General features: G+C 40.5%; 1 protein-coding gene across 8 annotated transcripts in view; it reads right to left on the reverse strand.

Moving 5' to 3' along the window:
• Positions 1-25,636, reverse strand: part of FRY (FRY microtubule binding protein) — a 450,912-nt gene that overhangs the window by 7,943 nt on the left and 417,333 nt on the right. For 6 of the 8 annotated variants that reach the window (XM_074387881.1, XM_074387876.1, XM_074387878.1 and 3 more), the window contains 6 exons: positions 24,367-24,556; positions 16,261-16,410; positions 15,016-15,114; positions 12,745-12,828; positions 3,765-3,782; positions 1,944-2,054 (listed from right to left, as the gene is read on the reverse strand). In XM_074387881.1, the coding sequence (XP_074243982.1) occupies positions 1,944-2,054; positions 3,765-3,782; positions 12,745-12,828; positions 15,016-15,114; positions 16,261-16,410; positions 24,367-24,556 (652 nt within the window). The remainder of the gene's footprint in view (positions 1-1,943; positions 2,055-3,764; positions 3,783-12,744; positions 12,829-15,015; positions 15,115-16,260; positions 16,411-24,366; positions 24,557-25,636) is intronic. The other 2 variants (XM_074387877.1, XM_003919702.4) reach the window with 1 other exon arrangement.

The raw sequence follows: 25,636 nt of genomic DNA on the forward strand, positions 1-25,636 counted from the left end.
TCATTCATCATAAATGTTCTTAATGGCATCAAGAATGGTGAATCCTGGCCAGGTAGCTCACAGCTGTAATCCCAGCACATTGTGGGCCTGTGGCTGGTGGATCACCTGAGGTCAGGAGTTTGAGACCAGCCTGACCAACATGGTGAAACCCCATCTCTACTAAAAATACAAAACTAGCCATGTGTGCCATTCCTTTAATGCCAGCTACTTGGGAGGCTGAGGCAGGAGAATCGCTTTAATCCAGGAGGAGGAGGTTGCAGTGAGCCGAGACTGCACCATTGCACTCCAGCCTGGGCAACAAGAGCAAAACTCTATCTCAAAGGAGGAAAAAAAAAAAGATTATCTTGACCATGTGGCAAATAAAAGAGAGAAGAGTTGACTCCTGTTATCTGACAACTTAAATAGAGGAAAACTGATTGTGAAGGGCTACTCCCTTGAAATAAGCATTTGAAAGTATAAAGTTGTATACTTTTTTCCTTTTTGCAAACTGAGTAATAAAAAAATGGTAAAATGGTTGTAATTCATCTCTTGTGGCTCTTCCTCCTCTGCCCTTAGATGATGAGGTTTTCCAGGCTTCATCCTCACTTTTCTGCTATCACTGGGATGGGTTAATCGACTTTTAGTTGTTCATGACTAAATTTGTGCCTTTTGTCCAGATTTCTCCGCTAACCTCACATCTAACCACCTGCAAGAGGTCAGTCACCATTTAAGCCAGGTCCTGGTCCAGTATGCAGCCTCAGCCATTGACTAGCCGGCAGAAGGCTTGACTGCCTGGACACAGCATTGCCTCAGTCCTTCTTTTTATATCCCTGTCTCAGCTTTGGCGCCACTGGTCACCTGGTTCATATAAGATGGAACCTGAGTGTCATCCTCTCCTCAACTCTTCTCTCACCTTCATCCCCCCATCAGTTTCCATTATCTTTGCACCTGTGTCTCCCATTTCCTTCCTCCTCTCCATACCTAGCACTTCTGTCCCAGTTCAAATTCTCTCCTTCTGTTTGAACTATTTCAGCCGCCTCATCTCTGGTCTCCATGTCTCTGGTCTAGCTGTCGTCAGACCCACCGTCTGTGTAGCTGACACAGAGATCCACCTGAAATACTCCTAGGTGCAGCATGTCTTATGATCTCGCCTTTACCCCTCTCTCTTCTGCCTTATCTTATAGCTCCTTTTTGGTGCACCTTCTATTCTAGCAATACTACGTTGCTTGTAGTTCCTTTCTCTTTCTTCCTATCAGGCTTATGCCATGCTGTTTGTACTTAGTGGAATATTCCTCTCTCCAACTCATTCTCTCAGAGTCCACTCGGGTGTGGTTTTCTCCAGCAGTCTCTTCGGTTTCAACCTTTCTTGCCTTTAAGCTTCTATAGTATCCAGTACACACCACCATTATTCCACTGATTACAGTACAGTAGTATTTCTTCATTTGTAGGAAAATTTTGGCTCAGCAGTAATATGTTTAAATTATTTTATTTTAAATATTAAAATATTAAAACATGCTGGTGCTAAGCAGGGCAGGGAAACCGAAGAGAACGAAACATAACATACAGACATTTCCCTCTTATCTCAAGGTAATGGCAAGTATGAAAAGCTAATGTAAAGAAGAAAACCCACACACATGGAAAAATTTTAAACAAGGATGTCCAGCCCCAGGGCCAGGATCAGGGAGAGGGAAGCAAGGCACCTAGGACGAAACCAGAAGGAAGGTTCTCTCCTACATGTGTTCTTAAATTTTGAGGCACCTCACTTTCCAGACCTACTCCTAACCCTGCTTTTAAAAATGAGAATAGAAATACATACCAGACACATTTATTTCAGACTTCTGCTTGAGCAACATTATTATGTGGGAATAAAATCACTTGGGCAGTTACAAATGGGGTGGAGGGGAGAAGAACAAAAGAAGTAATTTTCACGGCAGGATGTGGGGTTGGGAAGCGTGTGGACTCACCTCTGGCATGGAGCTGACTTCATGCACCTGGCCGATGAGCTTACAGTAGGACTGAAAAAGCAACAGCAGCTGGAAGTGTAACTTATATAATCTCTGACACAGCTCCAATTGCTAGAGAGAGAAATTGCATGGGAAGAAACAGTTATTAAAGATCATTCATATATAACTAGTGAAATCTCAATGGAGACAAACTTTTTTTTAAGAAAACATAACCAGCTGTTATTTCAAATAAAACAGAAAAACAAAATACAGTCATTAAATATCAGTAAAAAATCCACAGTATAATTTTGATTTTAGTCTGTGTTAACGGATCACTAATTAGAGAGTAACACCTATAAAGGGACTGAGTGAACAGCCAAATTTCAATTAAATTTACCAATTAAACACCTACCAATTACAGCTGAGTGGTTGTGTTCACTTTTATAAGCTATACATTATTATTTTTTAAATTTTCCTTTAGAGTATATTTGAAAGGCAGAACATTAAGCAGTTCTAGGTGTTGAACTTATAAATTCTGTAGATGCCTGGGCCTGGAGTCTGGAGTCACATGGCCTCCAGAGTCCTGTATCAGGCTTACTGATGATATGTCTACTCTGTGCTCAGTAAGTACTTGCTGAATTAAAAAAAGATAAAAAGGGACCAAAAACACTTAGAAAAAAGGAGACATTATGAACACATTTGAGAATTTCTGTGGAAAGGACATCAAAAAGTAATCATACAAAATGCCCTTGAGCCACACAGATACCTTTGGAATTTAAAATGTTTCAGGGGTACATTTGAACCTCTGTACCCTGTAATTTGTTCATTATACCACTTATATATACTATGAGGGAAAAATAATTCCAGTGCCAGTGATCAGACTAGTCTTTGAGCTATACCCTCTAAACTTTGCCTATTTTATTCCAAGAATGAGTTTGTTCCCAGGTAGTGGATGGGATTCTGTGAAAGGAACTAAGGAGCAGCCTTCACTCAGTAGAATTTCATGGCCAGTAGTCACCAGTGAAAGTGAGTTAAATATGTGGTTTAAACTAAATGCTTCACTGTTGAGTTTTCAAATGGGGCATGATAAAGAGGGCCTTTCTTTTACCAAGGACTACAACGAATGCAGCTCAGAATTGAGAGCTTCTGAGGTGACTTAAACCTGTTCTCCCAAGTCAGTTTAAGGAGAGAAATCACAGGAATTTAGGTTTTAGGAAGAATACTCTATTGATATGACTAACAGACTTTTGATCCTAAAGTTACTAAAATTTATGCTAAGACTATGCTGAATGGTTTCCTTTCTCTTCCCAGCCCTTCCTTGCTCTTTAGGGGAAAACCAATTCTGCCTAAATTTATTTGATCTCTCAACACAGTAACCAGCCTAAGATTAAAGAATCAGCTACACTGACTAATTAACTCAAACTGGATGTTTGGTTGTTTTAGTAAAACATTGTATTTTATGGTCTTTAAATTTTAAAAATCTGGTATAAAAGATAACTGCTAGAGATTTACAAATAAATAAAAAAGTATTGCTTAAAAACAACATTACCTTCACAATTTAGGGTGAAACCTGGCTATGAAAACCCTGACTTTCCCAAGTGCCAAATCGTGATAGTTATTACACAAAATATTTTGCTGATAGCATGTGATTTCATAGCAATGTACTTTGGGGCAAAAGCAGCCCAGAACACTCCTAATAAACTGCCATGTCTTAATCTACCAAATAAAATAAAATGAGAAAGGGAAAACATGCTAAGAGATAACAACAGTAACGGTAAAAAATGAGGTTTGTTATGGGTCCATGCCTAAATGGACAAAGAGTATGAAAGAAAGTTAACTTACTGCAAGAGATTCCATTTGCTACACAGCAAGCATGGCACAGGAAACAAAGGAAAGGAAAGAAAGGACAGGGTCAGTGTCTGCATGCAACAGAAAGCACGGCCCTTTTCCAAGAGCAGAACCGTCAGCGGTATTAGCAATGCTCACCCACACTTGATAAATGCTTGCAAATGTCGTACCCACTCAACATGCACAGCATTCCAGTTAAAAACAAGCTCTAGTAGGGAACATATCATTGAAAAAACATAACGTTTACGTTTTTAGGTTCTCTGATTAGTCAGTTTAGATTTTGTCAGTCAGTTTTAGAGACCAAAAGTCCAAACTTTTATTGCTTGAAGATTTTAGTGTATAAATGTGCATAATATGTGAACACAGTAAAACTGAGAGGGAGCCAGCTTAGTCTTTTGAAGAATTATAGCCCCAAACAAATTATACTATAGCTTTATATTAATTAAGGCAGAGTCTTTAATATGTTCAGTTTCACAGCTACTAAACCATGACCCTCCAATTAACATTGAACATAATGAACAATCTACATGGTATTTTCTTTAGTTGGATTCCCTTGCAGATTGAGATTATTTTATAGAAAAAGCACAGGACTGCTATACTTTTTAATTTCAAAGGACTAAATGTTGTATACCCTCAAACAAGTGTGAGATCTAAGAGGTAATTTTCTTGCACTTTACTTTTTATAGTATTTTTTCCTCCGATAGACAATTTCTAAGAGTAATCTACACTAATGATTAGTCTGAAATAATGTAACTAGGCCATGTTCAATAGCAGCTACCATTTTTTGATGTCACCATATCATGGACTTGGTTTATAGAAAGTTTGGGTATGTAGAAAGAGATAAGCAAAACTTGACAGAATGTACTTTTTTAAGGAATCAAACTGACCATTCCTAATTATGCATCAACTTACCTAGTTCAGAATTTTCAAAATACTTAAGGACCTAACAGTTTCTAATCCAGGAAAACCCCCTTATTTTAAAGCTCTTTCAAACAATCTTTGGGTTATCATCAGTTAAATGTATTGTACTTGAAAATAAGGTACAGTGCAAAAGAACAAATGAAACTATCAACTTATTATTTATTAGTGTCTACAAATATAATTAAAGGACTGCCACCAACACCAAGCCCTGCCCTATCCTCCAAGGGTCTATTCTTCCCTTATTTATCATGTGGGGTTGAGACATTGATGCATATTATATTATGTTTACTAAGTAGTTTTTTGGACCCTGGCCATACATTTCTTTCAAAGTTTGGAAGATAAACACCTTTAAGCCTGTGCTGTAGGGACTACAGAGCTTCAGGTATTTACTGTTCTCAAGAAAACTTTATGTCTAGAGGTTTCTAAAACCAAACTTTCTGTTCTGAAATACAGTATCATATAAGGTAGTCAGTCACACAGGGCCAGTCTTAAGTCTATATAGATGGAGAATTTCCAGTGCAAAGACTTTCAGGGCAACAACAAATATGATTGAAACGTTTAGTATGCAGTTTGGGAAGTAAACATTTGCTACTATGGGATTTACCTGTCAGAAGTGTGGAATGAAGCAAGTGCTGAGAGTAAATTACATGGTCTTGTGTGAAGAAAACGGCTTTTTATTGCTTTCCGAAACAAGGTTACATCCAAAGAGATCATCAAATCAGTTTAAGTATACTCTTTTCTGTTCAATAAAGGCAGAGGAAACTTTTCAACTCCAGCTTGGTGCTAAGGAATTTCGTTGTCCATGAATTCCTCCCACTCAGCTCTCAGGGCACAAAATAGTGCTTTTCTTGGGAGATGGCCAACTGTGATGAATACCAGTTCTCAGGATTCTTCCTAAATTTTCCTTTTTAGGTAGACTAGTTCAGGCTTCTTTGATATTTATTATCCCAGAATCTTTTCATAGGCCACAGGCTTGGACCTAGTTTTCATTTAGAGTTCCAAGAAGATAGTGAAAAATGCCTTTCTATGGAGCCATTTTATGGAAAATATTATAATTCCCCTTGTCCCACCCTCCCATGCTCATGTTTTTCTGTATCCACATTCTAAAAATAATCCCTTGAGAAGTCCTAATAAACTTATTTGTATTTTGGTGACTTCAGGTTCTTTTGAACATGTGGGAATGTCCCTGTTTTATTTAGTCGCAGGATTTTCTTCAAGCCCCACTCCTGTTCTCCTGATATGGCTTGATTTACAAAACTGTATTTAGAGGTATGTTTTCTCAGAATTAGGAAAAAAAAGATCAAGAAGCCAAGATATTAAGAACTTATCATAAACAACTGAGGAATGCATAGCTCTTAAAAGCCCAGAATAATGGAACTCCTGCTCATCGGCAGTAGCATAGCCATATCTGGGGTCTGTCTTCTGTGCTTATGACATAACCGGTCACTAAAAATCTAAGAAATTTTTGATATGATAAAAGATGAACTAGGCTGAGGTGGGCAGATCACCTGAGGTTGGGAGTTCAAGACCAGCCTGACCAACATGGAGGAACCCCCTCTCTAAAAAAAAAAAAAGAGAGAGAGATGAACCACATAGTGGCTATTATTTTCATCACATTTAATCTCTGAAAGTCCTGGGTTTAAATTAGTGAGATAAAATTTAAATAACCTAGCCTAATCATGAAATCTCCTAAACAGGTGGGAATAATATGTACTCACTTGTTGCTAATAATGCTTGGGTCTGGCACATTGACGGCTATTGCATTATCTTTGTTAAGTAGTTTTTTGGACCTTGGTCATAAATATCTCTCAAAGCTTTGATTTGAAAGATAAATACACCTATGATATAGATTATACATCCTGAGGTATTTACTTTTTTCAAGAAATCTGTAAGCTGTCTTCAGACATTTCTTTAGTCAACATGAGAAAGAATATGGCTTATAGAAGAAAGACTGACTCTATCTGAAGGATGATGTTTAATAGATTATAACTTAACTGGAGAAAAGTCTTGTTCAACATTTAACTTGTTCAATTTGTATAAGAACAGAGGTTGAAGGCTTTCTACTCATAGATTATGTAAATAGAAAATACATAACTGAGAAAGTTAGCGTCCAGAAAGACCCTAACAGTTAGAATGATGATTTGAATATAATAAGATGAAATGTAGGAAGGCCAAATGTAAATTATTGTCCTTGAGTTCAAAGAGTCAAATGTTTAAGTAGTGCTCAGAACTATCTGTTGAATTATGAATGCATTAACTAAAATCAATACTACATGATGTGGAAACATTTCCAGTTTTTATGGGGCCACCTCTGCGGAACTGGGATGATGGACTGTGTTAATTACCTATGGGTAGACTAAAGCCACTGCCTGCAGAACCCAGAGCTGACTTTGCTCCCTGACCTGCATTTATGTTCACTTAAACCATCAACTAGTAGCCACTCCAGAATGAATTCCACAAGAGATGGAAAGGTCAACGGAAACCAAAATCCTCAGTTGGAAATACTAATTTTAAGCCATGAAGAAATTTATTTCTCCTTTTGATCTGTGCAGGCTGAGAAAATACTACTAAAGCAGTGTCTGCAAATGGGGAGAAGCAATCTCGTGACACAAGCAAATCACATGCTTTGTTTTATGTCCTATTTTTTTTGTTTGCTTTTTTTTGAGATGGAGTCTTGCTCTGTAGGCTAGGCTGGAGTATGGTGGCGCGATCTCAGCTCACTGCAACCCCTGCCTCCCAGGTCCCGGTTTAAGTAATTCTCCTGCTTCAGCCTCCCAAGTAGCTAGGATTACAGGCATGAGCTACCTTGCCAATTTTTATATTTTTAGTAGAGATAGGGTTTCACCACATTGGCCAGGCTGGTCTTGAACTCTTGACCTATGATCTGCCCACCTTGGCCTCCCAAAGGTGTAGGATTACAGGTGTAAGCCACTGTGCCCAGCCTTATGTCCTATTTAGTGTATGCTGCACCTTATTCTAGGAGAATTGGTATTATTATCACCAAGAAGCCCAAATCACTTACCAATAATGGCTGTCTTTAAAAAAGAGCCTTCCCCAAAATATACTTCCCAAATATTGGAAATAATTTCTTAGAAACATGGTTTATTTTGCTGTTTTGAACCTGTGCTGAGAATATTCTTCCAACGTATCCCACAGTGAGTTCAGCACACAGGTGCTTGCATATTATATGCAGAGATGCTTCTTGCATATGCAAAGAATAATACTCTTTCTTGTTTTCTTTTTGGAAACGCAAGCCCTTTCTATCTAGCTTTATTCTTCATTTTGGGGACTTAGGTATAGATAAATGTTTTTCTATTGTAAGAAAAACAACAGGTCAAGCATCATGATGACTGGCACCTGGCTCTTGCTTTCAGCATTAGGAACTTACTGGGCAGCAGGGATGGTGGAGAGTCCATATGGGGTAGTCTATATTTAGTGCTAGCTCATTGTTGCCAGGGAGGAAGGCAGGCCAGTGTTGCTAGATCTTATTTAGAGGCACCAGGAATTCTGTTTTGAGTATGTATGTGTGAAAGTTTTTTATTTTTATTTGAGATGGAGTCTTGCTCTGTTGCCCAGGCTGGAGTGCGGTGGCACAATGTTGGCTCACTGCAACCTCCAACTCCCAGGTTCAAGTGATTCTCCTGCCTCAGCCTCCTGAGTAGCTGGGATTAAAGGTGCCCACCACATTTTTGTATTTTTGGTAGAGATGGTAGTTCACCATGTTGGCCAGGCTGGTCTTGAACTCATGACCTCATGATCCACCTGCCTCGGCCTCCCAAAGTGCTGGAATTATAGGTGTGAGCCACCGCGCCCAGCTGTAAGTGTGAAAGTTTTTAATTTTTAAATGCAGGTCAATTAACATTGTGCAAGCTTAACACAACAGGTCTGTGAATTGGTTATAGTTCACAAGCCACCAGTGCATAAACTTTCTTCATTATTTTTATGTCTGCAACTTTATGTTGAGAATAGAAAAAAATTGGAAAAATAAATATTCAGCACCCAGCAAAGAACTATATTGTCTTCCACAAACAATTCTACAGCAATCCTCACTTAAATCACCTGTTAAGAATGACTAGAAATTTTCTACTGGCGAAGACCAGACCAGACTGGGGAGGGCTTGGAGGTTGAGAAGCTTTCATATGCCTGTCTGTACACTGTCACCATCTCTGACAGACTGACATCTTTATTCAAGAATTTACTTTGCTATGTTTAGTCAAGTAAGCACTAATCCTTTCATGAAGTACACACTTCTCTGAAACAGAACAGATATGAGTAATACTTATTGGTATATTCATTTTGCTACTTATATCCAGACATAGATTCTGCAAGTTTTAAGTTCACTTATTCCCATTCTACCTGTCCTCAGGCAAGGGCGTGCACAGAATGATTGGCAACATCAAATCATTCTAGAAGACAGAGAACCTGATTACAGAGGAGTGTTGGAGAGAATCACTTGGAGGTAAGCTAAGCAGTGATCTGAGGCCAGGCATTTGTTGGGTTTTATTTTAGGGTGAAGGCCAAATGGTAGCTCTAATCAGCAAAATTGTATCTCCACATCTCTACATATAAGATCTTGATATTTAAGTGGAATGGCACCATGATTTCCCCTCAAGGCCCACCTTTTGTGTGAAAGGACTTCTTTCCCTCAGTTTGCTCTAACAGCCCATTTCTGGCCTTGTTGAGTGTTACCTGTGATGGGGGCTGAGGCTGCCTGATTTGTGTACTGAGCACCATGCCTCAAGGCGGGTGGACTTAGAAAGTGTGAGGTTTGAGCTGCACACCCAGTGGCCAGACTACTTCCAAAGTCTACTAACCAATTAAAACAGAGACTGTAACCATGTATCCAGATGACTTAAACAAATCTCCCCGCCTTGCCTGACTTACTAGGACTGCCAACCTTTTGTTAAGTGGCATATAATTTGCCTTCACACAGACTCCAGAACTGTTACATAGGTAAGACTGGCAGCATCTTCCTCAGGACATCTGGTCATTGCCTGAGTTCTCTGGTCACCAATGTGTCCATGAGCCATTTGGAAATATTCTGAAACACTGAGCTAATACTGATAATGGGGCCAAAGCTTGGTTGGTTTTTGCAAAAACGTTGGAAACACCAGACTCTGAATTTGCCTTTCCATCATTCCTTTCCTAATCAATCTGACTCTCATCCCTCTTGGTGTTTTATGCATCCTCCCTCTTTATTCATGCAGATTCCTAAAGCTAGATTAGACATGCTGGAAATTATTCTTGAGCATTTTCCCGTGTATATGTTTTGCCTCCAAAATTAAGCTAGAGAGTATGGACAAACGGAAAGAATATGGCCTTTAGACTTTGCCTCTCAGCTTCAGGTTTCTTAGCTGCAAAATGGAAAAACCCTTATTTCAAAAAATTGTGGTAAAGGATCAAATGAGATTACACGTATACAGTACTTGAAAACATGACTTTCTTCTTTCTACTTTTGTACTCTCAAAACCTTCATGCTAACAGAGTTGTCACATAGAAACAAATGAATAAATAGATAAACTATATTTTTTGAGTTCTTGGGTTTAGTAAAAACACATGAAGAGATGGAGAGGAATAAGTACTACAAAATAGAAGCAAAGAAAGAGGTGCAAGAAGAGGAAATGAGTAAAAACAATAAGCAAAAATAAGAGAAATACTTGTTTGAGGAAGATAAAGAAGAACCAGGAGACGAAGAGGGAGCAACTAATAAATCACAAGCACAACAGAAATACATATTTTAAAGTTGGAATGTTTGGAAAACAGGATAAGTTAACTGGAATTTCTGGTTATCCTTTGGGTTAACCAGGAAGCTATACACAAATAAACAAATAAATAATAGATTTGGTTTCAACCCTTGTTCTTAAAAATCTGCAATGTATTAATGCACTTTCCTGTCTCAGGTTCTGTTATAGAGCATATAAAAGAATTTGGTGATTGAGGGCAAGTTTTCAGAAAACAAGTTGTTTTTAAACACTACTATACAAACTATACAATGAACTTGATTAGGTTTGTGCTCATTGTAAATCCTAACCTGGTAACTGTTCTCTGGACTAAATTTGTTTTAACAGCAGAGTTTAGCAAGGGAGGGCTGGGCTGGAATGACAGCCATGAGTGCTACTGGGTGTCCATAAAATCTGAAACCTAGGTAATATTTTATCTTTTAAAAATGTATTACTTCTGGGATATGCTAATGGCACAGGCTATTCAGTGAAAATCTAAGTCACAAATCATCAGAGACAGCACATCACAGATGCATGTATAGGGATTGAGGAAAATGCTAGAATTTATTGTGATTTTTGAACTGCATATTCAACTCTGCTTTGCTTATGAGAGACATTATATAAGTCATTAAACAGTTTAAAAATGTAGGCAAACTAGTTATTATTTGCCTATGTTGACAGACTTTGTGTCCAGTCTACATCTCTGCCTGTTACTTCTCAGCCACGGAGCCTTGGATAAGTCAAGCTGTGGTGTCTTCAGCTATAGAATGGGCAAATGCAAGTGCCCTGCTTCCCTCCAGAGAGATCAAATGTCTAAGGGGTGTGAGAGTGCTCTGTAAACCATAAAGTGAGATATAAACGTGTGTCTTCAAGAAGGGCAGCAACGTGGAAATGCAACCTCTACTTCAATGCCCTCTTTAGATATTTCTCAGCTTTATAGTTTGCTTTTTCAAACTCTGGTCTCGTCATTAAAACTTATCAAGGAGCTCACCAAGTGACTCAATCAATGCTGGACAGTGTTACTTTCAGGACTGCAAACTTGCTCAATAACAAATACCAAATTGAAGTGGAACCACCGGTGTTTGGTTGAAAATTTTTACTTGAAACCTCTGACCAGAAACCAGACCTTACTGGATTCTCTTTATGTAAGTAAAGTACTGTTTCTAACACAGGAAGATGTTTTCAGATCCTCCTGATGGTGTGCCATGTAAAACTTTTCCAGTAGTAATGACATTCTTCTAAGGTAACACTGTCTTTCCCTAGACGGGGCAGCCGCCTCCTAAGTTCCCTTAACGACTCTTGCCACTTTGAGCTGTTTCCACAGTAGACAGAGTGGGAGAGCCTTTATCTAATCATCCCTGCTGTTAACCCCTTTCAGTTGTTTATTATTGAGGTTAAATACCCTAGTCCTGCATGGGCTGGCTTCTGCCAACTTGTTCAGGCTCTTCTCAACCTTTCCTCCACGGGGCTTTTGGTGCTGTCAGCCATATGGGCTCTCCTTGGTTCTTGGAAAGGCCTGGTACCCCTGCCTTGGGGCCTTTATGCAGACCACAGGCCCACTCCTCTCCATCTCATATTTTAGTTATCTGCCAAGAAGCTACTTCCATGGAGACTCCTTCCCAGAACCGTCTTCCCCATTGGATCTGGTGGCCTTGCTCTGTGATCTCTCAGCTTCCTGTTCTCTCCTGTTCTTAATGGTCCTTGTTGCAGTTAATGGCTGTATGACTGTTTCATTAATGTTTGTCTCACTGATAAGATCAGAAGCTCCACAAGGGAAAGGCCATGTCTGTTGCTCATGATTGTGTCCTCCATGGGGCCATACGGGAGGCACTCAATACCTAACTGCAGAATGAATGATTTTCACCCATTCCTACTCTGTCCTTTAATTTCCTTTACGGTGCGGCACACTGGTCTGAGGCGTGTAGCAATTCCAAATGAGAAAATCTGTTTTAGAGTGACTGCTGAAAGGTTGAGAGAAACTTGCTTCATTGAAGAAACTAAGTGACTCAGAAGAATTCATGAAATTTGGCTTTATATTCTGAATTAAGAATAAATTTATTAGGCAACTGTTAGTATAGTTAGACAGTGTCCAGCAAAAAAAGGTTATTTTTATACCTCTACTTTTCCAAAACGAAGAAACCACCCCCTCACAAATCCCATCAACACACAGTCATGCTTGAATGTCATTCTGTCTTACTCTCTTGGTTTCATGTAAATGTATGGGGTGACTCATTCTGCCTCTTCTTTTCTCAAGTTGCAGGCTTCATGGGTAGACCAAAACTAACACACACTGTTAGAGCACAGAGGAGACCCATTCAACAGGCTTTTATTACCTTTTCTTCGGAGTCTCCTGGTTGACAGGTAATTACTCCATCTCTTGATCCTCCCGCAAATGTTGCCTTACAATTTGCAAGCCACTGTTGTCAGCAAGAGAGGGACAGACATAGGTGAATTCAGCAATGTTCTGAGAACACTTTGAGTATCAGTTCTGTTAGAAAAAATTCATTAAGGTTCTAATGATAGTAAAATGAAATTGTGCTGTAATGACTTTTTGAAAAGCGTCGTATTTGGGGGTTAAAGATAAACTGCTGGAAATTAAAAGTATCTGTTTTATATTTCAACATTATACTATGTTGCCCTAGGGAATGGTTTCACCACACTGTTCTTAATTTATGTATAAAAGAATACATACGGCTAGAAATCTTCCACATGATTAGGGTTAGAAGATAGGACCAACACTTCCTCACAGCCTGGGTCAACATGACTTGACTTGGACACACTTACTTCTGTTATGCTGCTGTGGCTGCATCTGCTGTGGGGCAGATCTCCTTCAGTATGAGAAAGGCTATTATGGTAACAGCTCAGCTAGTGAGAGATCCTGCCAGTCTCAAACATCTGGGATAGTAACTAACACAGGTGTGAAAGGGAACCTTTGAGCAAGAAAAAATGAGCATTGAAGAACCCACGTTCACACTTGACATTAAAAGCTAAATTAGTGCCGGGCGCGGTGGCTCAAGCCTGTAATCCCAGCACTTTGGGAGGCCGAGGCGGGTGGATCACGAGGTCAAGAGATCGAGACCATCCTGGTCAACATGGTGAAACCCCGTCTCTACTAAAGATACAAAAAATTAGCTGGGCATGGTGGTGCGTGCCTGTAGTCCCAGCTACTCAGGAGGCTGAGACAGGAGAATTGCCTGAACCCAGGAGGCGGAGGTTGCAGTGAGCTGAGATCGTGCCATTGCACTCCAGCCTGGGTAACAAGAGCGAAACTCCGTCTCAAAAAAAAAAAAAAAAAAAAAAAAGCTAAATTAGTTCACCCACCAGAATGAAAAGATTACTTTTACTGGCTGATAACTGAGAAGCTGAAAACAGTGACATGTAAAAGGCCACAGAAACAGAAGACAGAATTATTATGGTGGAAAGTTAGAACTCTTGCTCTTGGGCAGGTCAAGATACCATCAGTAACAGCAATAGCAATAAACCCCAAATCAGTAACTTTACAATGAACATCTTCTATCTATGTGGCATTGTGCTGGTCAGTTTATAGATATTATTTCTGTTTTCAAGGCAATATCATGTTGTAGTTTGAATGTGGGCCTTTGAATCCCACAACTCTGGGTTTCAATCCCCCTCTTCCAGTTCCTAGCTAGCGAATGAGGGTAATAATAGCAACTCTTGGGGTAGTTGTGAGCATTAAATAATATAATTTAAAAGATTAAACTCTTAGCAGGTTGTTGGACATATAAAAAGGACTCAGGAAATGATATCCGCCATGACTATTATAATTGTTATATCTTGATAACAATCCTACAAATCAGTTATTATTACCAAGGACTTACAGATGATGCATCTGAGATGAGATATGGCAAATCACTTACCCAAAGTCCCTAACTCTTAAATAACTGAGGTGTGATTTAAACTCAAGTCAATCTGACTTCAAAACCCATGCTTTTTCTATAGTGTCTGGTATGCTATAGGAAGTGCTCAATGCATACTATATGCAATTTTTCCTACTATTGAACCACTGAGTTCTCTGGGCCTCCAACTGTGGATCTGTCAGAAAACAGGGGGCTTGCATGGATGGTTTTAGATCACTTCTGTCTCTAACATTTTACAATCTAGATCTATTAAGGAAGAAAAAATTAAAAAGCAAAAGCTGAGGCGAAGAGAAGGCCTGGGGACTGGCAGACACAGCCTCCAAGAGTGGCCAAGAGAACAGAGTGGAGATCCACCACAACTAGTTCTGGATGAGGCTAACACTGGAAGGAAGTAGTCACCAATTTCAAATCTCTGAGGAAAGTCAGAACATTGGTAAGCAACGTATCAAGCAGATAGCTATTTTTTTTCCAATTTCTTGGTAGGGCTAAAAGTGAATGCTGAAAAATTTCTCTTTTGGAGATACCATTTTTTAATATAATTAATATCGTATATGGTTCTGCCACCATTAAATTGGAATTGTAATCCTTAACAAGGGAAAAGGTGATGTCTGTCTTCTCCCTAAAGAGAGTATCTTAGAGTTAATCACAACACCTCCCAAGAACTCAGAGTGGTTGGGTTCATTCAATTTTAACTAACTGCATATGCATAGAAACACAAAAGCTTACTGAGAGTGTGGCCTCTTTTCTGTTGTTGTAGGTATCCAAATATTCTTGCAGTTCTAATACACTGAACTTGAGCTTGTCCAGAAGTCCACATGAAAGGAGCTAAAGACAGGAAAATAATTGGTATTAAAACAAGAAGAGAGATAGCAACACAAAGGCGTGGCTACACAGATAAAAAAAAAGTATATTTGGAAGTAAAGTTAAAGGGGTACCATGTTATCCATTTTAACAAGCTGTGAAATTTGGAATTTTACTCAACTATCAGCTACAATTGCAATGGAATCCTAGCTTGATAATGCAAGCCTCCTATGAACATATCCATTCTTTCCCATATTAGTATAGGCAGATAAGACATACCAAGTATTCCATAGAAGCCCACATTAAGATATGGTTTCCATTTTATACATGACTTCTACTGTCATCACCCAATAATACTCCAAGCAGTATGAGGACAAACCTCCAAAAAGACTTTCAAACTGATTTTGTACTTAATCTATACCTTAAGTCATTTAAGACAGAATGATTTTTCATATTGTATTCTTTGCTACAAGACGGCCACCAGTTAGTCAGGTAGGACTGACTCTTCAGAGACTTTTAAAATCAAAGCACATCCACACTGGTTCTAAACCTCAGGAGTTACTGAGCATGTGGTGATTCTGTCACATGACAAGCGATAGAAAGAAAGGTATCACACAACTCCCACCCTCCAGGAGCTCATGAGTCCCTGGGAGTTACATGCATAAAGCCACGTTTGCCATCAGCCAGAGACTGTTTTGATTATTCTTTAAACTCATCTTTTGCAATCTGAGCTGGGTAAATCCAGAGGGCAGTAGCTCTGTTAGAGACTTCGGGGTGGGGAAACTGATGACATGTTGCCTCTGAAGACCCATTTGACTGGGTAACCTGGCATTATGGGCACTGGCTATGTCAGCTCAAGGAGGTTATCTGACCATATATGCACAGCTATGAAAGTCAGAGGCATCAGAGAGCAGTGCCACGAATGCAGAGGGAACACAGAGGTGGATTTTTCTCCTAATTCTGTGAAATGGCTCTGCCTTGGCCTGGACTGGCCATGTGCAGTAATTATGCTGTAGACCTGGAGGCCTTTGGGAGTCATATCACAATACAGCGCTGCTTACAACACTGAAGGTATTTTTAAAACAAACCACAGCGCAAACCTGCTACCTGAAGTTCTACACTGTAAATTGCGCAGGCCCTTTGCTGTCAGAGCAGTGCGTGGATACTCACAGTCTCTGCATCCACAAAAAGTGTAGGGCATTCAGAGCAGGAGGTGAGCATCTGGGAAGAGCTGACAAATTTGGATCCGATTCCCCGGAGGTTATCTCCAAGGTAACTGGCTGCATCACAAGTTAGGAAGCAGAACCTTTTCTGAATATTCTGCAAGGCAAAATAGTGACCATTTGTAAAGGTCAAGTTCAACTTCAACTTATATGTGATAAAAATATTTTGGGGGGAGGGGCAGTTTCTTTTTTACATTTCAATTATGTTAACTGATTTTTTTTACTTGACATAAACATTGTGTATCTTCACTGTCTGTAACATGTTCTGAAATATGTGTACACTGTGAAATGGCTAAATTGGGCTAATTAACATGCATTGCCTCACATATTTTTTTGGTAGTGAAAATACTTAAAATCTACTCTCAGCAATTTTCAAGAAGATAATATAGGATTATTAATGGAAAAAAAACTCTACTTTTATTTTATTTTATTTTTTTTGAGACAGAGTTTCGCTCTTGTTACCCAGGCTGGAGTGCAATGGCGCGATCTCAGCTCACCGCAACCTCCACCTCCTGGGTTCAGGCAATTCTCCTGCCTCAGCCTCCTGAGTAGCTGGGATTACAGGCGCGCCCCACCATGCCCAGCTAATTTTTTGTATTTTTAGTAGAGATGGGGTTTCACCATGTGGACCAGGATGGTCTCGATCTCTTGACCTCGTGATCCACCTGCCTCGGCCTCCCAAAGTGCTGGGATTACAGGCTTGAGCCATCATGCCCGGCTCTACTTTTAAATCTTTATAAAAATATCACGTGAAAACGGGTCCTTAGGGTAACAGGGGAGGGGAACAGAATGAATGTTTATGTTAAATCAACTAAGTAATGATTCAGTGCGGATGTTTCTTCCTAAAATGCCATTTCCCAGTGTGTGGATGCTTGTGCAGGGTGAGTATCCTTCTCTGAAATGCTTGGGACCAGAAGAATTTCCAGTTTTGGATTTTTTTGGACTTGAAATATTTGCAGATCCATAATCCCTTGAGTTGCTCCAATGAGCATTTCCTTTGGGTGTCACATTGGTACTCAAAACGTTTCAGATTTTAGAACATTTTGGATTTTTGTATTTGGGATGCTAAGCCTGTATAATCTTTTTGATAAAGACTGCTTTTCTTTTTGTTTGGGATTAGTGCCAATCAGAGTCTAAGTCTTCCTTGCATGTTTGTCAGATCAGAGAAAAGAGATGACTTCAATGTGGACAAGATGAAAAAGGTCAAGAGGTGTAACTCTTTTCTGCTTCCCAGGATCAGAGCTCCTTGAGACAGAGCATGAGAATTGTGCATCTGAGCCTCTGAAGAGTAAAGTAGTAAATACAGAATGGGACCTCTCTTCCTCTGAGGACATGTCTGGTGAGGTGTCTCAACTGAGCCTAATTTTGTCCTAGCGCTTATATATCTATCACTCATTAATCCTCATCACCAGATGAACAAGCTGAAGTTAAGAGAGGTTAAATGACTCGCTTAAGGCCACACAACTAGTAAGCGAATGAGTAAGGATGGATCTGACTCCAAAGTTCACAATCCTTCCATAATCTCGATTGCTTCCTAAAGTTGACTGCTTCTCCTATACTACCTAAGGAAAAAAAAAAACAAAAAACATAAGAATCTGATTCACTGTGCCTGTGTCAGTGCCAAAATAAGAACACTTACTCCCCTGAACTTCTAGCGAACAATGTTTTTTGTTTTTGAGATGAAGTCTTGCTCTGTCACTCAGGCTGGAGTGCAGTGGCACAAACATGACTCACTGTAGCCTAGAACTCATGGGCTCAAGCAATCCGCCCACCTCAGCCTCTCAAGTAGCTGGTACCACAGGGGTATGCCACCATACCTAGATGATTTTTTTAAATGTTTTTTTGTAGAGATGGGGCTTGCTCTGTTGCCCAGGCTGGTCTTGAACTCCTGGACTCAAGCAGTCCTCCTGCTTCAGCCTCTCAAAGTGGTAGGATTACAGGCATAAGCCACCACACCTAGCCTTTGTACAATAATGTCTTTAACAAAAGAACAAACTATGTAACAAAAAAAAAAAAAAAAAAAAGAAAAGCAAAAAGAATTCCAGTGCTAGGCATTGGCTTTCCCCAATGATGTTAATACTTTTTGGGTTGTCAAGCCTAATCCATAAAAAATACTACCTGTCCTGTTAAGGGGAAATTAGCATGTCCCCCAAACAATAGCAGGCTTTTGGTTCTTTATAAGTTATATTAGAAAAATGCCAACCATATTGCATATTATTTATTTATTATATCTGAGAATCTTGGTAGAATGTATAACATACTCATCTCTGTGGTGTTAAGTTGGTTTTGTGTCAATTAAATAAAAGACCCAAAACTGACAATGTTAGAGCTGAAAGAAACTTGAAATTCCATGTCTATCATTGCATAGCTAGTTGAGTGGCAGAGCTGGGGTTAGGATTCAGGTCCCCAAATAGTGTGCAGTTCTTTCCTTAGTACCTAAGGATAAGGTAAGATCCTAGCTTACTTTTTCTTATACAGAGAAGACTGGATCTACCAGGAAACTTCAGAGCCAATATAAAGTCAGTGACATTTAGGGGATATAAATTCAGTTTTTTCTTCTTCTGAATTCCATCACACATTATGTAAATTGGTGACCTTAAGTGACACAAGATGATGATATTCTCACGTAAGAGCAGAAAATACAATGACTGAGACACTTGGAAAAATGTACATACTGGAACAACAGAAACCATTTCCTTATTTTTAAAACGAAATTATTTTTGCAATGACCTCTTTCCTACCTCTTCCAAAATCCAACCAAACACAGAAGCATTGTATTCATGCTTACAGGGAAATGTTGGAAAACAGTAAACAGACATGGTGAGGAAATGACAAATGATTCATAACAGCCAGAATGCAGGTGTGAAATGTGTTGCATTCCAGCATATTTTATTAATGCCAATTTTGTTCTCAGTATTCCTTTCATATAGCATTTGATCAGGGTTGAGAAAGTTCTTAAGGCTAAATATAATATTAAAAAGCAAAATAGTAGCCACACATTAAAAAATAATATTATTATTGCAGATAAGCTCCACAAGGTGATTGATTTAATACACTGATGAAAAAGAAATTCAAATCCAAATGAGCGCCCCCTCCAGGGCCCAGGCCTGGCCCCACCTCCCAGCTCATTTGCATTTTAATTTTTAGTACTTTCTTTTCCCTCCCTCCACAACTGCTCTGCTCTCTGCACAGTGGACGCTATGAAACCTGAACCCACTGCCTTGCTGCTGGGTGGTGAAAGATCCTAGAGAGTTAACTGTTATCAGACAATAAATGGCACATCAGCCCCTCTCAGGGGAAGGGGTCATTTTCTGTGAGGACATTGGATGGGATGTCTGAGGCCTTTCACTCCTATAGCCACAGTTTTATCATTTGGGAGTTAGCTTTGCTCTCTCTAGGTCTGGCTCCTGCAGTCTGAGTATTCTCTCAGAAGTGGCTAGAGAATCCCCAGGAGAGGTGGCTCTTGGCACACAGGCAGGGCTGCAGAACTCTCTGGTGGGCAGTCAGTCACTCCTGGGTTCTCACCAGAGGGTCCAGACTCTGTGGAGGGGGCAGGGCCACAAAGGACATGCCAATGACCATGAGGAAGAGCAGCCAGCCTGTGCTGATGGCCTGCTAGATGCACGGCCTGAGCTGTTTCTCCATGTAAGCTCTCATAACCAGTCGTTGAAAGATAAAACTCATAGATGTTGTTTTCACTTCCATTGTACAGTGGAGGACAATGAAGCTTGGAGAACTTAAGGACTGTGTGTAGGCCTGGCAGGCTAGTAAGTGGCCAGAACTGGGATTTGAACATATAGGTAGGTTTAATGTCAAAGGTTAGTCTGACTTCATTGTACTCTTTTCCACATGGAAATCACCATCCCATACAACTCTTTTCTCTTTATACCTCACCAGCATCTCAACTGGTAGGCTGCCAGGTGCCAGGCACGTAGAGGGTGGTGACAGGGCCTCCCTCCTGCCTTCCTGATACTACCCGCATACCTGGGTACATGGGAGAGGAAGTCAGGCTGAGTGGTGACTGCAGCTGTGGGCCATGGCTGACCTGTCAGTCTTGGTAATGAACCTGCTGGTCTACTGGCATGAAGTCAGAAGCTGTGTGTTTAAGGTTTCTATGTATTCTTTCTACATCTACTGAGCATCTAGTGTATGTTAGAAACTGTCAGAAATCAAGGTGAGCAAGGCACTGTTTACCTGCCCTCTTCATGGGAGACGGACACCTAAACAAGTAATTATCATACAGAGTGACAAGTGTAACGGATGCAAGTACAAAATCCCGAGATGTCGGGGGAAGGGAGTAAGATGTAACAGAAGGCTTTGCTCACTGAAGTGACACCCAATCAGCACTGTGAATGTAACTGAAAGTGCAGGGACAAGGGGAGATGACCATTCCAGGCAGAGAGAAAGTATGGTTCAGGACTGTCTAATTAAGCATGAATTGTCCAATAACTCTAATAAAAATGACCATAACAGCCAAACTTAAATATGCATTATTAATCATTCTTTAAAAATAGCTTTTAGAGGCTGGGACGCAGTGGCTCACACCTGTAATCCCAGCACTTTGGGAGGCCAAAGTGGGTGGATCACCTGAGGTCAGGAGTTCGAGACCAGCTTGGCAAACAAGATGAAACCCTGTCTCTACTAAACATACAAAATTAGCCGGGTATGCTGGTGCATGCCTGTAATCCCAGCTGTGTGAGAGGCTGAGGCAGGAGAATCACTTGAACCCGGGAGGCAGAGTTTGCAGTGAACCGAGATCACACCATTGTACTTTAGCCTGGGCAACAAGAGTGAAACTCCATCTCAAAAAAAAAAAATAGCTTTTAGAAAACTATAACTAATAGTTATAGGTGTCTCAGTTGAGACACCTCATCAGAAGGTTGCTTTGCCTCTCAATCTTTAACATTAAACTTACCTCAAATAGTAACTTTCTGGTAGTTTGCTTTAAAATTTCAATATGGCTTTATGTTTACAGTATTTCTAGAATTCTTACCTTTTAGCAGTCAATTGTTTTCTGTCTTAAGCCTAACATCTCCTCCAGCCCCAGGTTAATCTCAACATGACATTAATTTGCCCATTCAAGTTTCTAGTAGGTTTTCACTTAGAGTAAATTGAAAAAGTTGAAAGAGTACCACAAGTAAGACACCAAGTGAGCTAGTCCAAGTAGTTATCTGCACTACTGGTGTATAATTCTCCAAAAAATGGATTGTAAGAAGGGTCCCCAGGCTCAAAAACAGAGTTCACTTTTATGTTAGCTGAAAATATGCCATCCTGAATTTGAAATTATTTAAGGTACATTATTTCAGTTTTGCCTAACCCTCTGCTCACTAGAATAACAGAATAATAAGTAATCTTAGAGAGGCAGTTGTTAGATTGGCCTGATTTTTTTTGAGATAGAGTCTCGCTCTGTTGCCAGGCTGGAGTGCAGTGGCACAATCTTGGCCCACTGCAACCTCCGCCTCCCAGATTCAAGCGATTCTCCTGCCTCAGCCTCCCAAGTAGCTGGGATTACAGGCACGTGCCAACATGCTCAGCTACTTTTTTGTATTTTAGTAGAGACAGGGTTTTGCCATGTTAGACAGGATGGTCTTGATCTCCTGACCTTCTGATCCACCCATCTCGGCCTCCCAAAGTGCTGGAATTACAGGCATGAGCCACTGCACCAGGCCAGACTGGCCTGATTCTTAAGGGTTACTAAGTGGAGGCACCTTCCCATACCATAAAAAGAAATTACCATGCCCAGCAACCTGTGCAATGCCATTTACCTCAGGGCAGAACTGAGTCAAGGGACACTGACCACTGAAATGCTGAAATGCTATTTTAAGGCCATTTTACTTGTGGAGTCTCCTAGTCCCCAAGACTTCTCAACCTACTTAAGAGGGACATAATTTTAGTTTTGCACTTCCTGCTTTTCCCTTTGGCCATGGCTCTTTCTGAAGGTGATTAGAGGGTCTTTTCCCTCAATCCAACTAAATTATTGTCTCTCTCCCATGATATACTCAACAGAACTCAACATCTACACAAATTTAACTAGATTCTAACTGTTCTATCTAGTCACTCATCCAAAATTCAAAACTATTCAAAGTTGGAACTACACAGTTCCTTTCCATTTTTTTCCTTTGTATTATCCGTGGCAGTTGTTTAATGAGTTATTAAAAATATGCTTAAGGAAAATGCTGAAATAAAAGCATTTTTATTATAGAAAAATAGGAAATTGGCTGGGCAGAGTGACTTATGCCTGTAATCCCAGCTACTTGGGAGGCTGAGGCAGGAGAATCGCTTGTACCTGGGAGGCGGAAGTTGCAGTGAGCCGAGGTCACACTACTGCACTCCAGCATAGGTGACAGAGCAAGACTCTGTCTCAAAAAAAAAAAAAGAAATTGAAAAAAAGTAAAAAGAAGGAAATAAAAACACACTAAATCTCATTACCCTGAGAAGACATAGTGATATTCTGGTGTATAATTTCCACTATTTTCTAGGCATTTAAAAAAAAGGAATACTACTCTGGGTTTTTTTTAAAACCACCTTTCTCTTAAAACTATAATATTGGTGGCCAGGCACGGTGGCTCACACCTGTAATCCCAGCACTTTGGGAGGCTGAGGCGGGTGGATCACGAGGTCAAGAGATCGAGACCATCATGGTCAACATGGTGAAACCCTGTCTCTACTAAAAATACAAAACATTAGCTGGGCATGGTGGTGCGTGCCTGTAATCCCAGCTACTCAGGAGGCTGAGGCAGGAGAATTGCCTGAACCAGGAGGCAGAGGTTGCAGCGAGCCGAGATCGCGCCACTGTACTCCAGCCTGGGTAACAAGAGCGAAACTCCATCTCAAAAAAAAAAAAACAAACCAAAAAAACTATAATATTGGTAACCATGTTTCCACATCAACAAATCTTCGCCTACAACCTCATCTTCTTGGCTTTCAGTCTTCATTATCCCCAGCATTGCCATTTTCAAAGTCAATACCTGTCTCAAGCTCAGACAGAGGTCTAGTTAACTGTGATGACCTTCAAAGAGCTCTGGACTTTCTTCACAGCAAGGCATGTTTCTCTCTTTTGCTGCCTCCTGTACCTGCCAATTGTTTAATGAAATTTGGAGGACAAAAGTTTACAGAAAGATGCATAGAGGAGTTAATAGGAAGCAGTCATTGTAAGTGTGCTATGAGGTAACAAGCAAGATTTAAGGTGTCCACACATAAGACTGCCCCAGAGTTAGTTGTGTGTGCAAGATGCTAGGTGTCTGCTGAGGGATCGGAAGTGGGGTTGAAATGTCACCGGCACCCTGCTGGCCAAATGTGGTACTGCACCCCTCTGGAGGCAGGGACATTGACTACAGTGTGCACGAAGACACTGGACAGTGGGGCCGTGGTTCTCACCGGAGAGGCAGTTGTTAGATCAGCCTGACACTTAAGATCGACCAAGTAGGAGGCATTTTTCCATTTCATAAAACGAAATCTGCAGTGCACAGGAAGCTGCTACAACAGCAAGAATGCCTTCACTTGCTCAAAAGCAACTAAAGGGAGTAAGCAAGTGCTCACAGCTATGGCTCGCATGCTAAGGAATTTACAGAGTGGGAAACTGAGAAAAGACAAGGAAAAGAAAGATAAAATGAAAACAAAAGGGAGGTAAAGGGGGGTGGGATGGAGGATAGGCTTGGCAGAACATTCCCCTTAATGGTACTATGTCATGGATGCTGAGGACTGGTGATGTCAATAACAGCCAGAAAGGCAGGATTGAAAGGTACTTCATGGCAGCCTAAATCATCAATATCACGCTGAGAAGGATGACGAGATTAAGGGTGAGTAGAAGAAATTTTAAACTACAATACTGGTCACCACATTTCCACATCAACAAATCTTCCCCTACAACCTCGTCTTCATAGCTTCCAGCGTTCATCTTCCCCAGCATTGGATAAAGGGGAAATTTAGGGGTATGTAGGGAGAAAATACAGTAGTATAACCCCAGAACAAAAGGGCAACCTCTCCTTAAAGTCGAAGCCACCTGGCTCCCCTAAGAAATAAAGTCCTCTGCACTTTCAGTGAGCACGCATACCTTAAACAAAGAGGAGAACACATGAAATGTATACACAGCACAGGAGCCGTCCGAGTCGCACATAAGCTGGTTGATGTGGCTGCGCCAGGCCTCCTCGGCATCGTCACAGGCTGCGGGCTGAAAGGCGGCAAGGATGGCTGAGAAGAAGGGTGAGGGAGGGGGAGAGACTCCCCTGTCACCTTCTCCAAAGCTGGAAAAAATGAAAACAACTATGTCAGGAAGTGATATCCTTATCATCCTATACTGGGCTTTATATCTTCTGATGCTGAGAGTCAGCAAAATGAGGTAACTTTTCTACCCACTCTTCCTTTTGAAGTTGCTTTGGGGACTTGGCTTTCATTCAGAGGTCACTGCAATTTTTTTTGGTTTATTTGTTTTAAGTCTTGATCTGTTGCCCAGGCTGGAGTGCAGTGGCGTGATCTCAGCTCACTGCAACCTCTGCCTCCCGGGTTCAAGCTATTTTTGTGCCTCATTCACCAGAGTAGCTGGGATTACAGGCGTGTGCTACCATACCCAGCTAATTTTTGTATTTTTAGTAGAGATGGTATTTCACCATGTTGGCCAGGCTGGTCTTGAACTCCTGGCCTCAAGTGATCCACCCAGCTTGGCCTCCCCAAGTGGTAGGATTACAGGTGAGAGCCACTGCGCCCGGCCAGAGGTCACTGAGATTCTTTTATGATTCAAGGAAACAGAATTTGCACCTCTAGAATTTCTGTGATTCCTCCATTTCTGATTCCCTTTCTATAGACTTGGTGCCTTTTTTAGCCTTCAGCAAGGGCCTCTCACTTTCACAGAGGCCATGCCCCAAAGTAAACCACAGTTCCTATGCTTTGGCAGTTTCATTCTTCATTTTTCACTTTGAAAAATTATAAAAATTTTGAATCTTCTAATTTTTCCTTTCTGGAGGGAGAATATTAATAAATGCGTATGCACAAATGCCTGCAAGACAAAGGTGGAGGAGACAAGGAAACCAGAGATATGCAGAGACAGAGAGACAGAGAGGCAGGAAGAAAGAAGAGATAATGAATACAACATGAAAAGTCAAATTCTTCTCTAGTTATTACCTTAACCTTTTCCTTTGACGGACAGATATCGCTCACTGTAACAGAAGGCCTTTGTCTAGCATATCAGAAGCTTTAACTTAGTTCTTATTTTCAACTTTCAGAAGAGTAATTTTAGGATCTCGACTTTCTTTTCCTGAAGTAGACCTGTGGCATTATTATTTCTGATTTATTCTAGATGCTGGATTAGTCTAACCTCTGATATTTTT

The sequence above is a fragment of the Saimiri boliviensis genome, chromosome 16 (genome assembly GCF_048565385.1).
Source record: "Saimiri boliviensis isolate mSaiBol1 chromosome 16, mSaiBol1.pri, whole genome shotgun sequence".
Taxonomy (NCBI): Eukaryota; Metazoa; Chordata; class Mammalia; order Primates; family Cebidae; genus Saimiri; species Saimiri boliviensis.